Raw genomic sequence first — 15,291 nt, 5'->3', positions numbered from 1 at the left:
CATGATCCACACGCCTCAGACTCCCAAAGTGCTGGGATTACAGGCATAAGCCACCTCTCCCAGTCTAATTATTCTAGCTTTCTTTTGGTTAATATTTTATCTGAATGTATTTTCAATTAAACCTTTATGTCCTTTCGTGACATTATGTTTTACATACGTGTCTATCCAAAAATATTGAGCTAAATTTTATTTTACATTATGTACTACAATGATCTTTAGTTTTAATCTGATGAATGTAGACTATTTACATTTATCGTGATTATTAATATCTTAGGTCTGGTTCTCACTGTCTTACTTGTTGCTTTCTCTTTCTCATGCTCTCTCAATGCTTCTTTATCATCTTTCTCGACTTTCATAAATTGAGAGTTTTTTCCTTTTATATGTTTGCATTATTCCATTTTGCAGACACTATACCTTATTTCTATTACTTTAGTGATTATCCTTACATTTTTACCATACCCACCTAACAAAGTATAGAATTGCTATTTGAAAACCCCTTCTAAACAAGAGAGGAATATGAAAACCTTTAATTTCTAACACATCTAATTTTGATTATATGGTAATCTTGTTCAAAATCCTGAATATATGAATTTTATTTGTATTATTTATTTAATCAGTATGTGCCTATATGTAGTTACATGTTTACCAGTTTGTTCACCATTTCTTTTGCCTTTTTGACTTTCTTTTGATAGCATACTTTTCCTAGTAGTGCCTTCTATGAAATTGCCTTGGGTAGAGTTCTATTAGTAGAAAACATTCTCAGTTTTTACTTATTTGACAGCGTTTCTACATCATTTCATTCCTGAAAACCTTTCTTTTTTCTTTCACATCATCCAGGGCACAGGAATTTATCGTTTTCTTGTACCTACTTGAGGAATCCATAACCATCGTTTCTTCAAAATATTGTCTCTTTTCCATTTTCTCCTTTATGCTACTGCAAAAAAGCAAGAAAAAAAAATTAATACATTTGGAAAGGAAAAAACAAAACCATCCCTATTCACATGATTCTCTGTGTAGCAAATCTAAAACCTGTATAAACACAAAAACTGGAATTAGTAAGGGAGTTTAAAAAGGTAGTAGGGTGTCCGGGCGCAGTGGCTCACGCCTGTAATCCCAGCACTTTGGGAGGCTGAGACGGGCGGATCACGAGATCAGGAGATTGAGACCATCCAGGCTAACGCGGTGAAACCCCGTCTCTACTAAAAATACAAAAAATTAGCCAGGCGTGGTGGTGGGCGCCTGTAGTCTCAGCTGCTCGGGAGGTTGAGGCCGGAGATGGCACAAACCCAGGAGGCGGAGCTTACAGTGAGCCAAGATCATGCCACTGCACTCCAGCCTGGGTGACAGGGCCAGACTCCATCTCAAAAAAAAAAAAAAAAAAAGAAAAAAATAATAGGGTATAAAGTTAATACAGAGAACTCATTATTTTCCACATGCAACATGCGATTGGAAACAAAATTTTAAAAAATTAGTACAGGTTACCCAATATGAAATACTTATGTATAAATCAAAATGTATACATGATCTATATGTTGAAAATCACAAGATGGTATATATTATTAAAGAAAATCTAAAATAAGTAGAGATATACCATATTCATAAATTGGAAGATTCAACACAGCAAAGAGGTCAGTTCTCCCCAAATTGATCTATAATTTAATGCAATTACAATCAAAATCTCAGACAGAATTTCTTAATATATAAAATCTCTTTTACAATAGCAAAAACATTTTTTAAGAAGAACAAATTTGGAATAATCATATTACCTAATTTTAAATGTTACTGTATACTTACAGTAATCACAAGATGTAGCATTTAAAATCCAAGAAATAGAACCACATAACATAACCGTTTGATTTGTAATAAAAGTTCTGAAGCAATTTAGTGGAGAATAAGTAGCCTTTTTAACCAATGACACTAAAACAATTGGACATCTATGTATTTTTTTGAAAATAAACTGTTATCTTAACCTCACATAGTATGCAAAAATTAATCAGAAAGAGATATCTCTAAATGTAAAACATGAAATTATCAAACTTTTAGGAGAAAATATCTTTGAGACGTAACATTAGACAAAGAGTTATAAGATATGACACCAAAAGGACTATTTGTAAAAGAAAAAATAATAAATTGTATACCATCTGAAAATCAAAAATATATGCTCTGTGGAAGAATAAAGACTGCATATCCAACAAAGGCCTTGTGTTTTTTACAAATTGGGTGAAATAAAATGTTAGTTAAAATTAATTTTAAAAAATAAACAAAAGATTTTACCATATACTTCACCAAAAGGATGTATGAGTGGCAAAGAAGAACCAGAAAAGATATTTGACATTATTAGCTATCAGAGAATTGCAAACTAAGCCACCATTGTATAACAGCACACATTTATTAGAATAAGTAAACTTTTTAAAAACATGGAAAACCAAAAACAAGTGCTGGCAAGCATTTGAAAGAACCAGAACTTTCATACATTGCTGTTGGGAAGGCAAAATGGTACTGGCACTATAGAAAACTGAGCGTTTCTTATAAAGAGAAACACGTGCTTATGTTATGACCCAACCATCTCACTCCTGAAGGATGAGAGAAATAAAAATTTATGTTCGCACAAAAACGTGAACATCAATGTTTATTGCAGCTATATTCACAATCGCCATATCTGGAAGTAACCCAATGTCCTTCAACAGGCAAATGGATATAGAAGCTGTAGTACATCCACACAACAGAATATTTCTCAGGAATAAAAATTCATATGTGCAATAGTTATATGAATTCAAATGCATTATTTCGTCTGAAGCTAAGCTCCAAAAGTTACATGCTGGAAGTTTTCATGCATATGAGATTCTTCCATTGGGTTACAGCTCAGTAGTTGCCCAAGGTTAGGGACAGAGGGAGAGTGTCACTGTAAAGGAGGAGAACAAAGGTATTTTTTGGAGGTGATTGTGGTTGTAGTCACACACATCTATATGTGTCTTAAAATTCATAGAAGTTTGCACCAAAAAAACTCAATTTACTGTGTGATTATTTTAAAAAATAAACCTTAAAAAATAAAATAAATAATGTACAAAACTTGTGACAGATAGCTTTTTGAGATTTCCTGGCTGGGTTACTTTTTCTCACTTACCTGACCTTATCGTTTTCTTTGTCTTTACTAACCCTGTCCTGCTCACCTTTTATTCCACTCCCAGCAGTTCCTTACCATTTGTGGGAATCCATCCTAAAAGTGAGCCCTGGCTTCTCAGTTTCCCAAGGTCACAGGATATCCGATGGTTCCAGCACTTTCAGCTCTCAATGCTTACCTGCTGTTGGACTTGACAAAGTCCCTCACAACTTTAGCTGATGATCTCATCAGTCTGACTTCCTTTGGGAAATACCTATTGGCTATCTGAGAGATTGATCCCCATCTCTCAGACTCCCCATGGTTTCCCTCTGCTTCCTCTTTCACAGACTTTGATCCCTTGTAGATTTTTGACTAATTTGTCTGAATACATAGGTATCTTAGGGTTCATCTAATTTATTATAAATATTGTTCATGGTTTTTGCTGTCTACCTATTCTATCCATTTTGGGGGAAGAAATATGAAGGAAATTTAAGTTTTATAGTGCTATTATGTTCTCACAGTCCCCAGGACAATTTTATCATTGTCCCACTCTCCCTGGCTTAATAAAGGATCTCAGCCTCTACACCCCCATTTTGCTCCTTGCACACTTAATTACTGAGTTTCAGTTTCAATATAAGCACTTATCCTAATGTGGCTCCACTTTTCATGTATCAGCAGGGTTAGTTTTGTTTTGTTTTGTTTTGTTTTTAATTTCCCTGGGACAGAAGGGACAATTCTATTTGAAGATTTCCTTTACCTCCTCTAAACCCAGTCCTTCAACAAAACGTATTAATTTTTGTTGCTGTGAGTGAACACTTTAGTGTATTCAGTCTGTCATATCTTCAGAAGTATTAGTGTCTGTTTTTAAGATTTTATCCACAAATCTTATTTTAACCAAGATTATTGTCTTTCTTTTTCTAAATTAAAAAACAAGTTATCTTACATCCCAGTTCTAGACAATTGTGTAAAACTAATTATGTCATTAAAAATTTAGCAAGTATTTCATCGTAGAATCCTAAATTTAATCTTTATTAAAGCAAAACAGATATATACAAACTGAAAAAAAAATCTTCTTGGAATGAACGGATTAAAGCTTATTTCAGGCTACACATGGGTGTATATATATTTGATATATGTGTGTTTATAAACGTATATATACATCCTATACATATATGCACACACACATATATGATTTAAAAGTGATTGTTTTTATAAAATGACTTCTATTTTGTTAGAGGTCACATGCTGAAATGGAATGGCAACACTACTGTAGTTTTTGCTAAACAAATTAGCACTAAATTCATAATAGACATACATATACAAATAGTATCATAGGGTAGTAGCTGATACCAGGGAAACTAGCTTCAGAAGTACCAGTTACCATCATGACTTAAAAGCTGAATAACTTGAAGAAAATTCTAGAACATTTTTGTGCTTCAATACCTTTATTTTAAAATTCTGAATAACAATATTCATCTCATAAATTTTGGGTAGATTAAGATAAAATAGTAGAGTGCATAAATAGGGATTGGTATATAATAAGTGAATATTAATTGGTAACTATAAGAATGAGGATGATGATGATGATTATGTAATGACAATGGGTTACTCCCCTAACTAGGGACAGATTTCAGTTATTAAACTTTTGTGTCAAAATGCATGCAATTATTACATGAAAAAATGAAAAGAAAGCATATATCTCTTATTTTTGCTTGGATTTAAAACAATATCACTTTTTAGAGCAAGGGTGATTAAGTTCATGATGATTTTGTTTTAGGAGAAAAAAATGGAACTATTACCTTTGGCTGAAGCCTCCTTAATAGGTACCAGTGATCATACTCAGCACTCTGATCACCCTTTTTGCTAGACTCCAGAGAAAGTTTGTGTATAAGGCACATTTGGTGAAACATTTGTCACTGTTCATTATTAGACTTTGGGTCCCAGCACTGTGGCCTCATTCATTTAAAGGTGATGTTAAGTTGTTCTGACATTGCCCTCAAGAGAGCTGTGTTTATCCTGGAAGTGATGGGACAGACACTAACAAAGGGTAGCATACATTTATTGAACACTCCTGACTTCACTGTGTGCTGCCTACAAAATCCCAAATATGAACTTTCCCTGCACAGTGCATTATTCCCTAGACTCAATTTTAATAATCTTCAGTGAGTTATCAGTGTAGCAGTTCATTTTCTTTAAAACTCATGATTATTTTAAGTAATAACACATATAGAAGGAGCATCTCACACCTGAGGACTAAAATAAACTGGCCGTCTAATGTTGCTTTGAACGACCGTGGGTTATTAAGATTTCTTAGAAAAATGTAAACTCTTAGAATGTAATATTCTGTTAAACTGGTTACACACAATTCGGCCAGTTAGTTGAGAAAATAATTTGGAGCTTTGGGTATCTCTGCAGAAACAGAGAAAGGCAGTGAATTTGATAAAGGAAGAGGGCTGAGGAAGAATACAAAAATTCATGCTAAGCTTTTTTTTTTTGCATCTATGACTAAGGATCCCACATGTTTACTTACGAGGATTTCTTGTAACTGCAGAAGTCAAAATAGACTGCTGGTAGAGATGAACATAGAGTAACTGCGCTGGTACATATACATGCATTATTTAGGTGGCTTTGATTTATTTATAGTCTTTGCTAAGAGCATGCAGAGCAGACTGGACACTACACAGAAAAATTTTATGTTTAAAACTGAGAAAGACAAAATTAATCTATGCCATAAATGTGGGTTCTTCAAAATTTGCCTTCTCCCCAAATTAAAATCTCTTTTTACTCTTTTGCATATTCCCTATCACCAGCCTCCCATTCTCATATCAAGAAGCATTGCTTCTCCTAAGATTTACCATTCTCTATTCCTTTTTAATTCCATCCTCACTTGCTTTCTCCCGCAATCATGTCTCTGTAGTTCTCACTGTAAGAGTTTCTCCTACCTCTGCCTATGAATATTCCTTTGTACAAAATTTTCCTTGCCCTTTCTGCTTCTCAGAGCTGTTGTCCTTTTGCTCCACTTGCATGTGCAGCCATTTCTGAACTAGATCTCGCAGTGATTTCTCTCCACTCCTCCAGCTTTAATTCCATGCAACCTGGATATCTGCCCCCATTTCTGCCCCAACACGCTCCCCAAATAGCTAACCTCAAGTTCAACACTGAGCTCCAAATTGTAAAGGTGAATTACCTTTTGCTCACTTCTCCCCTATTGTAACCTCTCTGATGCCTTCCACATTGTAGGTCATCGGCCCTTTTTGAAATGTTTTCCTCTCTTGGCTTTCATAATATAGGATTCTTTTTTTTTTTTTTCAGTCTATTTGCTCAGTACTGGGCTTCTGCTGTTTTTCCTCAGAGGCTGAATTCTTCCAACCTCAGCTCTCTTTCCTGCTCTTTTGCACTATTCCTCATTGGGGCCATCCAGTTTTGTTATCTACATTATCTACCTCTTTGTGGATAAGACCCAAAATTCTTCTGACACTTAACCTATTTTTTAGCTCTGGTCACATATTCAATTCCTAACTTCACCCTTTGTCTACACAAGTTTACAACTGATCTTCCTATCATAAACTTCTTCTTTCCCTTATCCCTCCACCCTCTCCATATCCCAAGAGAAGATTCTTCTCTTGCTATCTGAATTCTACTCTTTAGTCACTTAGACATAAAACTTTGAATTCTACTTTGACTAATCGATATTTCTTCTCCCTGGCCCTAATTTTGTTTTAAGTCATGTAGGCTTTTACTGTTTCTCCTGTAAACCATTACATTCACTCCCCAACAGCCCCTTTTCTGACTTGTCATTCTTCCTTTTTATGTCCACTGACATTAAATTTCCCAAACTTTAAAATGATTGGGCCATGTATGTGAGAAACACTGACTATTTCTTCATAGCAGATTTGGAATAAATTCTACATTTCTAAGCCCAGGAGTCTAGGGACTCTAGAATCCAGGTATAAACTACATTTAAAAAGTTTTTTGGTGTCATCATTTTCTATACATATTGTAGGTATTAGCCCAATTGAACATTTCATGTTCCTAATACTGCTGCCTCCTAAATTTGATCCCATCATTCTCTTTTCCTGAACAATTCTTCATACCTCTAACTATGCAATTCATTAAAATTGTTCAAAGTCCATCACCAGTGGAAGAGAGTCCATAAAAAACTCCTTTGATCTAAGTAAGAGGAAGTTACCATTTCACTCTTGAAACTACCTCGCAGTTATACTATCAATTGTCACATACTATACTATCTCGTACTTCAGAATCCCTTCTATTTGGTTGGATACTTTTTCATTTTCTCTACATGTGACTGTAAATTAGTTCTAAGTAGCATACTGTTACCTTTTGGTTCCTTCAGGGCACTGAGCAAAGTGCTTTGCAAGTAAAGATAGTACAGTTTAGTGGAAAGACTGAGGGTCTTGATGTTGAGAAAAGTTAGCTTCATGCCTTCTTTCAACACTTTTTAAAATGTGTTGCTTTAGGGAAGTTCTTTTCAAAACTTTGGGTTGCAAAGTTCTCTTGTAAAATCAGATATTTTCCCCCATAATTCATAGGGATATTGATGAGACTTAGGTTAAAACACATATGTAAAATCTTGTACCTAGTAGAGTATCTGGCATAGAAAAGTATCTCATTATAGTTCTTATAGTTGTTGCTGGAAAAGTAACTTTATCTTAAATGAATAAATCATAGGAAACCTTCAAGGTAATATTCACTTTGACTGTAAAGCTAGACTGAAATTTAAAAAAATCTGTTTAAGATTCTACTTTTTATATTATAAACACACAGCCTACATCACAAAATATACATTATGAATTAATCTTTTATATGAAGAAGAAACTGAGATTCCAACTATCTATGAAAAATGCTGTGAATATGCTTCTAGTAAAATGTTTTGCAAATATATAAGGGTGTCGATTGTATTCCAGTTATCCAAATTTAGAAGTGGTGGTTTTCATAACTAATACCTATCCCTCTTTCCCTAACATCCACTTTTTTTTTTTTTTTTTTTTTTGAGACTGAGTCTTGCTCTGTCACCTAAGCAAGAGTGCAGTGGAGAGATTATAACTCACTTGCAGCCTCAAACTCTGCAGCCCCAGTGATCCTCTTGCCTAAGCCTCACAAAGTGTTGAGATTAGAGGAGTGAGCCACTGCATCCAGTCTCACAACTTTTATTGTTATTGTATATTTCAACTCAATTCAAAATGTTTCTTCGAATGCAAAATTAGCATTATTCAATTGGCAGGCAATTGACATTGTATATTCATTTTCCACAAAATATGTAAGGTAAGGTGGAAATACAACCAGGCTTTTTCTCTGTAATAATTCTTACTTTGAGGAGTCCCATTTTGCCCTGTTTGTGCTCTTGCTTATATTTTGCATTATTTTATGTGTATTTCTGTGCCAGAGAAGCAACATATCTTTCTTCTCAAGAAGTAACCTTTATTTTTCTCTTTTTAAAAAAATAGTTTGACATGACACTGGTTTAAACGCCTAGCAAACTTATTTTTTAATAAACATCTCTTCCTTTTGACAAGTTTATTTTTAATTATTTCCATGTGTAGTATGCTGGCTAGTTATTTATTTAGAATAGCCTTTTTTCAGAGGTTTCTCTAAAACCTTACATGACTTGAAACCAAATTTGGGTCAAGGACAAAGAATAGTGATTAGGCAAAGTAGAATTCAAAGTTTTATGTCTAACTGACTAAAATCAGGTGGATTGCTGTAGATTACTGAAGTCCCTGACATCCTTTCAAGCATTCCATGAAGTCAAAACATGTTACATATTGAACCAAAGTCGCTATTTATGTTTGCCTGCTCCTACACCTTCTCCAGAACCTAAATAACTTATGAGTATATCATTGCTCTAAGAGAATATGTGCTTCAGATTGTTGTGTTTAGAAAATGCTGCTTTAATTTCTATCGTGTCAACTATCAATATATATAATTCATAAAAAAATGTTTTGGAGTCCTTAATATTTTAAGATTATAAAGGAATTCTGTGAAGAAAAAAGTGAAAGCCACTGCTCTAGAGAATAAAACGTAGAACCAAGATACGATTGCTTGCTGAGAATAAGAAATCTGCATTTTAGTATAAAATTTGCAAATTCACTATCAAGCCCACGTAATTAAAAATATATGTAATTATATACTATACCTACCATTTGGTACTGAGGCTAGCCTCTACATTTTCTCATATACTTGGAATTTTTATCAGCCAATTTAAATTAGAGTCCATATTTATTAGAGTCCATACACACACAGTCTCCTAAATATCAACAGATTAAGTCTTTAAATCATCTCTGTCTTCAACCTTACAGAACCAAGGCCACCCTTGACTCCAAAGATATGAAGACTTAACACCTGAACCCTGTTAAGAATTCCATTGGCCATGAAACTTTTTTGACCCATGGCTGCAGAGCAGTATTGGAGATAAGTAAAAACTTTCAGGCAGAAAAGAGAGGTAATTTCTTACTTTTTCAGGCATTCCACTTGATCACAGAATAACACTTTTCTTAAGTGTTGAAACAGACAGCTATATGAGATGAGGCAAATCATGGATTTTGGACAAAGGAGAAATTCCTTCAGTAAACTAAAAGATTCAAGGACTGCTTGACCAAACAAAATCCAGGACTTTCTATTGTAATCATTCTAATTTTTAATAAACTAATAGCTATTTAAGAAACCCTGTGTCAGCAGGCCAATTCAATAAGTATTAAAGAGTTCTACAAAACCTTGTCCCTGATTAAAATGACAGCCAAACAGACAAGATGGCCCATTTTTTCATGACTCTTTTATAGTACAGACAACTGCTTGGATGGGAGGATGGATTCACTGCTATCTCTGATTCCTCTGGAATCTGTTTCTATGTAAGTGGAGAATGAAATCTACAATTTGAAAGTCAAGATAGTACATTTTTATTCTTCAATGTTAGAAATAACAGTAGCTTACAGTACTTATAATGTTTAGGCAAGCAGAAATAAAATATTATGCTTACCTCTTCATTGTCTTTACCATTTTCAAAGAAAATTAAGTAACTTTTCATTGCCACTGAGGGAGAATAGATTGTTGGAAGTGCAGAGGGACACACTTAGCACCCCTTCTCATTCTAAGGGGGTTAGTGGAATGCCTCCTTCTTCATTTCTGTTCTGCACAAGTGTGTGGCTCATGCATGACTTGACTCTGTCAGAGTCTGCCAGCAGGTGTGTTAGGCAACGTAATGCATGGGTACTAGAATCAGAGAGAAGTGGGTTTAGAATGTCATCCTCCAGAGGCAGTGATATGGTTTGGCTGTGTCCCCCCCCAGATCTCATCTTGAATTATATCGCCATATCCCCACGTGTTGTGGGAGGGACCTGGTGGGAGGTAATTGAATCAAAGGGGCAGTCGCTCCATGCTATTCTCACGATAGTGAGTACGTTCTCAGGAGATCTGAGGGCTTTATAAGGGGTTATCCCCTTTGCTCAGTTCTCATTCTTCTTCTCCCTGTCACCATATGAAGAAGGACATGTTGACTTCCATTTCTGCCGTGATTGTAAGTTTCCTGAGGCCTCTTCAGCCAGGCTGAAATGCGAGTCAGTTAAATCTCTTTCCTTGATAAATTGCCCATCTTTATGGTGTATGAAAACAGACTAATACAGGCAGAATGGCTTAGTGATTAGCAGCACCATCTCTGGAACCAGAATGCCATAGTCTTAAAAACCAGTTCCTTCACTTCTTATAGCTCTGAGACATTGAATCTCTCTGATTTTTAATTGTCCCACCTATAAAATAGGAACAATAAGAGTATATTCCTCACAGATTCTCTGAGGAGGTGAAAAGTGTTAACATTTATAAAGTGCTTAGAACAGTGGCTGGCACATAGCAAGTGTAGTATTTGTGGGATAAATTTCAATCCTCTTTCAAGAGGCCCTGATATAGGCAGATTTGGATTATGTTCTTGTTCTGGCTCTGCCACTCATGAGTTTTGTGACCTTGGGCAGCATTTAACCCCTCTCTCCTCCATTTGTACAGTAGATTCAATATAAGAGTCCTCACCTTGGAGGTTCCAGTGAGCCAAGATCACGCCATTGCACTCCACCCTGGGTGACAGAGTGAGATCCTATCTCAAAAAAAAAAAAAAAAAAAAAAAGTCCTTGCCTCATATGGTTGTTATCAGGATCAAACGTGTTAACACATATGAAATAACTTAATAGGGCCCAGCACGTAGAAAGTCTTAAGAAATATTGACTATTTTGCCATAATTAGAAATGATGATGTCACAATTTACCCAGTTTTGCCCGTTAACTTGATGCATATCACTTCTAACCTTTTCAGACATCTTGCCAACTCTGTCTTGTTTCCTACTAAGCATTTGCAACTTCGTGACTGGCCTAGCATCACAGTTCAACTCATAGAAAATTGAGCTTTTCATTATACCCAGCAAATATCAATGTCCCCTAGGGATTTCATTGTAGTTGGGAGTGGCACCACTGTCTTTCTCCAGACTCAGATAACATATCCTAATATTCCTTATAGTACTAATCTCTTGTGTTTACTTGTATTTAATTCTATTTCATTCTTTTGGCAAAGCCTTTTTTGTATTTAACTCCTTCAGTGACTCCTACTTGGAGAATGTATTGTTTCTGTGCTATTAGAATACTTTCCAAATCATTCTCTGCATTCACTTTCTCATGCTCTGGTCTTATTTATTTCTACCAATTACATCTCTAAAACATTATTTATCTCTTGAGCAACTTTTACTAGCTGTGAAATTCAGTTGAGGGTACTTAGCCTGATGTATAAAATGTTCCACATGATAATCTTATCCAACTTTTCCAAAACATTCCCTCTACTCTCTGAATATCTCTGTCTTTTGCTGTCTGTAGCCTTTTTTCTTATTGTTGCCCTCACTTTAATTTTGGCATCTCCTTATTCAAAATATTACAAGTCCCATTTCAAATTTTATTTCCTTCATTAAACATTTTCCTGACTGTCTGTCCCACAAAAGTAGGTCACTCTATAAAATTTCATTGGCACATTTGACATTCCTTTCACTGCCATGATTCTACCTTTTCAGAGTCAAATACTTGTTTTGTAAAAACTACCACTCACTCAATGTGCAAGTTGTAAGAATACGCGGACAGTAAGTGCCTTATTCCTTTCTTGAATTTTATTCCTAGTTCAGTAAACTTTTGCTGCTAAGTCACTTCCACAGAAATTGCATCTCTATAGCAACTGTCCTAGGCTTGACTTTCTTGTGCTTCTGTCTCCTGAGCGATTGACATGTGACTCAGCTCTTGCCAGATTTTATCACTTATAGCCAGTTGATGCTGGATCAGAATACAGAATTTGAAGACACGGAGGTCTTCATTCCTTCCACTTGTATTTATTTTTCTAGTGGTAATAAACGGACCCAAAGAATAAGTTTCAAGTGTGCTATAATCTACAAAAATAAAATATATGTTCCTTGTGGACACGGATTTTGCCTCATTTTATTTTTTTACAGATCTTTCATAGAAATTAGTAGGCTCTTATTACACAATTAAGATATTATTTGATTTGTTTAGGAACTGAAATCATTTTAAAAATATACACATTAAGTTATTTCACAACATCATGTAACAGTTTGTACTGTTCTATTATTTATAGCTGTTGATTAAGCAGTTCAAGACCATGGTCATTTTATCCGGTATTTAATCTAATTAAACATATGTTTAAATATTATTTAAAACTGATCAGATCTAAACTTTAATAATATATATTAAAAATATTCTAGTAATTTTCATTCTTTTTCTGTTATGTTCTTCTACATAATAACATTTTTCTATAAAGGTCACATTGCCTTCCTATTAGAGGAAATTTGCATGCTGACGCTATCTTACCCGTTTTTCATTTATTAGTGAACAGTTGGTATGCAAAATCTAAATAAAAAATACAAAACTGACCTTCTTTCAGATAATTTCAAATGTTAAAAATTAAAGCATAATTCCATTATATTGCATTAGAATTACCTCAGACTTAAAACTACTTCCACATTATTCCAATATGTGCTTGTAAGTTGAATGCAGAAAAGACCAAGTGATTTACACAATACAACTTAAGAGTCATTGTATACGTATTTGAGCTTTAGTTCAAATGTAGTATCTTCCTTTCCCCACTAATTTATTGAGGTATAAGTGACAAATAAAAATTATATATATATATTTTATATACAATATGATATTTTGATATACATATACATTATGAAATAATTACCAACATCAAGCTAATCAACATAGCCATCACCTCACATAGTTACCACCATTCTGTGTGTGTGTGTGTCTGTGTGTGTATGTGTGTGTGTATGTGTGTGTGTGTGTGTGTGTATATATATGTGTGTGTGTGTGTGTGTGTGTGGTGAGAACATTTAAGATCTACTCTCTTAGTTTCAAGCATACAATATACTTGATATATATTTGGATATATACCCAGAGGTGAAATTGCTGGATCATATGGTAACTTCTTCTTAAATATGTTGAGGATGACTATTGTCTAGTGGCGAAATAAATAAATAAACAAACAAACAAATTTTTGAGGAACCTCCGTACTACTTTCCATAATGGCAATATCAATTTACATTCCCATCAACAGTGTACAGGAGTTCCCTTTTCTCTTAAATCCTCACCAACACATCTTATTTGACTTTTTGATAATCACTATTCTAACAGATATGAGGTGATATCTCATTGTGGTTTTATTTCATTTCATGATAATTAATAACATAGGGCATCTTTTCACGTGCCTGTTGGTCATTTGTATAGTCTTTAGAAAAGTGTCTGTTCAGGTCCTTTGCTCATTTATTTGTTTTTTTGCTATTGAGTTGTATCAATGTCTTGTATATTTTAGGTATTAACCTCCTTTGGATAAATAGCTTGCAAATATTTTCTCCCATTTCATAATTTGCCTTTTCATTTCGTTCATTTTTTCTTTTGCTGTACATAAACGTTTTAGTGTGATGTAGTTCCAATTGTTTATTTTTGCTTTTGTTGCCTATACTTTTAGTGTCAGATTCATAAAATCATTGTGAAGACCAATGTTAAGAAGCTCTTCCCCGACATTTACTTTTAAAAGTGTTTCAGATTTTACATTTAAGTCTTTAAATCTATTTTGAATTGATTTTGTGGTGGTGAAAGATAAAGGTCCACTTTCATTGTTTTGCATATAGATATCTGGTTTTCCCAACAGCGTATATTGAAGAGACTATATTTCCCCCATTGTTTATTCTTGGTACATTTTTCAAAGATTAGTTGACCCATGTATATGCATGGGTTTGTTTCTGGGCTTTTTAGAATTGTCGAAAAGGCTCAAATCTAATCAATCTGCTAATAAATTGTGTGGGTAGACACCGATCTCTTTATCTAGCCTGTATGTGTGAATCCATTTATCTTAACTTTCCTAAATTCTATAAGTGATTATGATTTTTGCAAGGAGCTTTAGGAGTCAGAGGAGGAGGGAAACCTGGGGGTGGGTGTTGGAGGTCACCACAGGCCTTTTCTCTAAGTAACCTTTGCCAGCCTGATTATCATAGTGCAGCACTCATCATTTTCTCCACATCCTCTCTCCACGTCAGAGAAGTGCCTGTTTAGGTCATAAAGCTTTTATTTATGGAGACTGTAGGTGCTGAGTTTGTAGATTCAGGGATCTTGTGACTCTTAAAAACCTTTAAATACAATACTTCCTCTTTGTGAAAACTGAAAAATTGACTGTGATTCTATGTGCCTTTTTTCTGTACTCTAGAAGATGTTGAAGATGTACCCGCTTCAAAGAAAGCTAAAGGTGAGTTTGCTGTCTTTGGATCATTTACAAGTTTTCTCTCAAATCTATAAGGTTTTTATCTGTCTTTATTTTTTTCCTAGCTATTCTTGATCTAGTCCTCAGCTTTTCTAGGCAACGTTTACATGGTAGGCTTATTTTTAAAACAAACAGCTTTTTAACTTTATTTGGAATATATACATCTTTTCACATATTAAAGACTCAAGTTGGGTATTGATTTATTTTCAATTATCAGATGCATTTATTGGCCAATCTACGGGAATCAAAACCACTATTCCATCAAGAATTACAAGAATGCCTTGATTTTATCAAGAAGACTTGACACGAGTCACCTATATTAGCATCACCATCAGGAAGGAAGGAGGGAAGGAGGGAAGGAAGGAAGGAAGGAAGGAAGGAAG

The 15,291-nt window shown here is 34.6% G+C and overlaps 1 protein-coding gene across 1 annotated transcript in view; it reads left to right on the top strand.

Moving 5' to 3' along the window:
* TRDN (triadin) overlaps nt 1–15,291 on the top strand; it is a 419,992-nt gene that overhangs the window by 397,071 nt on the left and 7,630 nt on the right. Inside the window, exon 39 of the mRNA XM_011992160.1 lies at nt 14,855–14,893. Coding sequence (XP_011847550.1) covers nt 14,855–14,893 — 39 coding nt within the window. The remainder of the gene's footprint in view (nt 1–14,854; nt 14,894–15,291) is intronic.

Source organism: Mandrillus leucophaeus, unplaced genomic scaffold, assembly GCF_000951045.1.
Source record: "Mandrillus leucophaeus isolate KB7577 unplaced genomic scaffold, Mleu.le_1.0 Scaffold405, whole genome shotgun sequence".
NCBI classification, from domain to species: Eukaryota; Metazoa; Chordata; class Mammalia; order Primates; family Cercopithecidae; genus Mandrillus; species Mandrillus leucophaeus.
The sequence above is the reverse complement of the archived record's forward strand: the minus strand, read 5'-3'. Positions and strand labels throughout refer to the sequence as shown.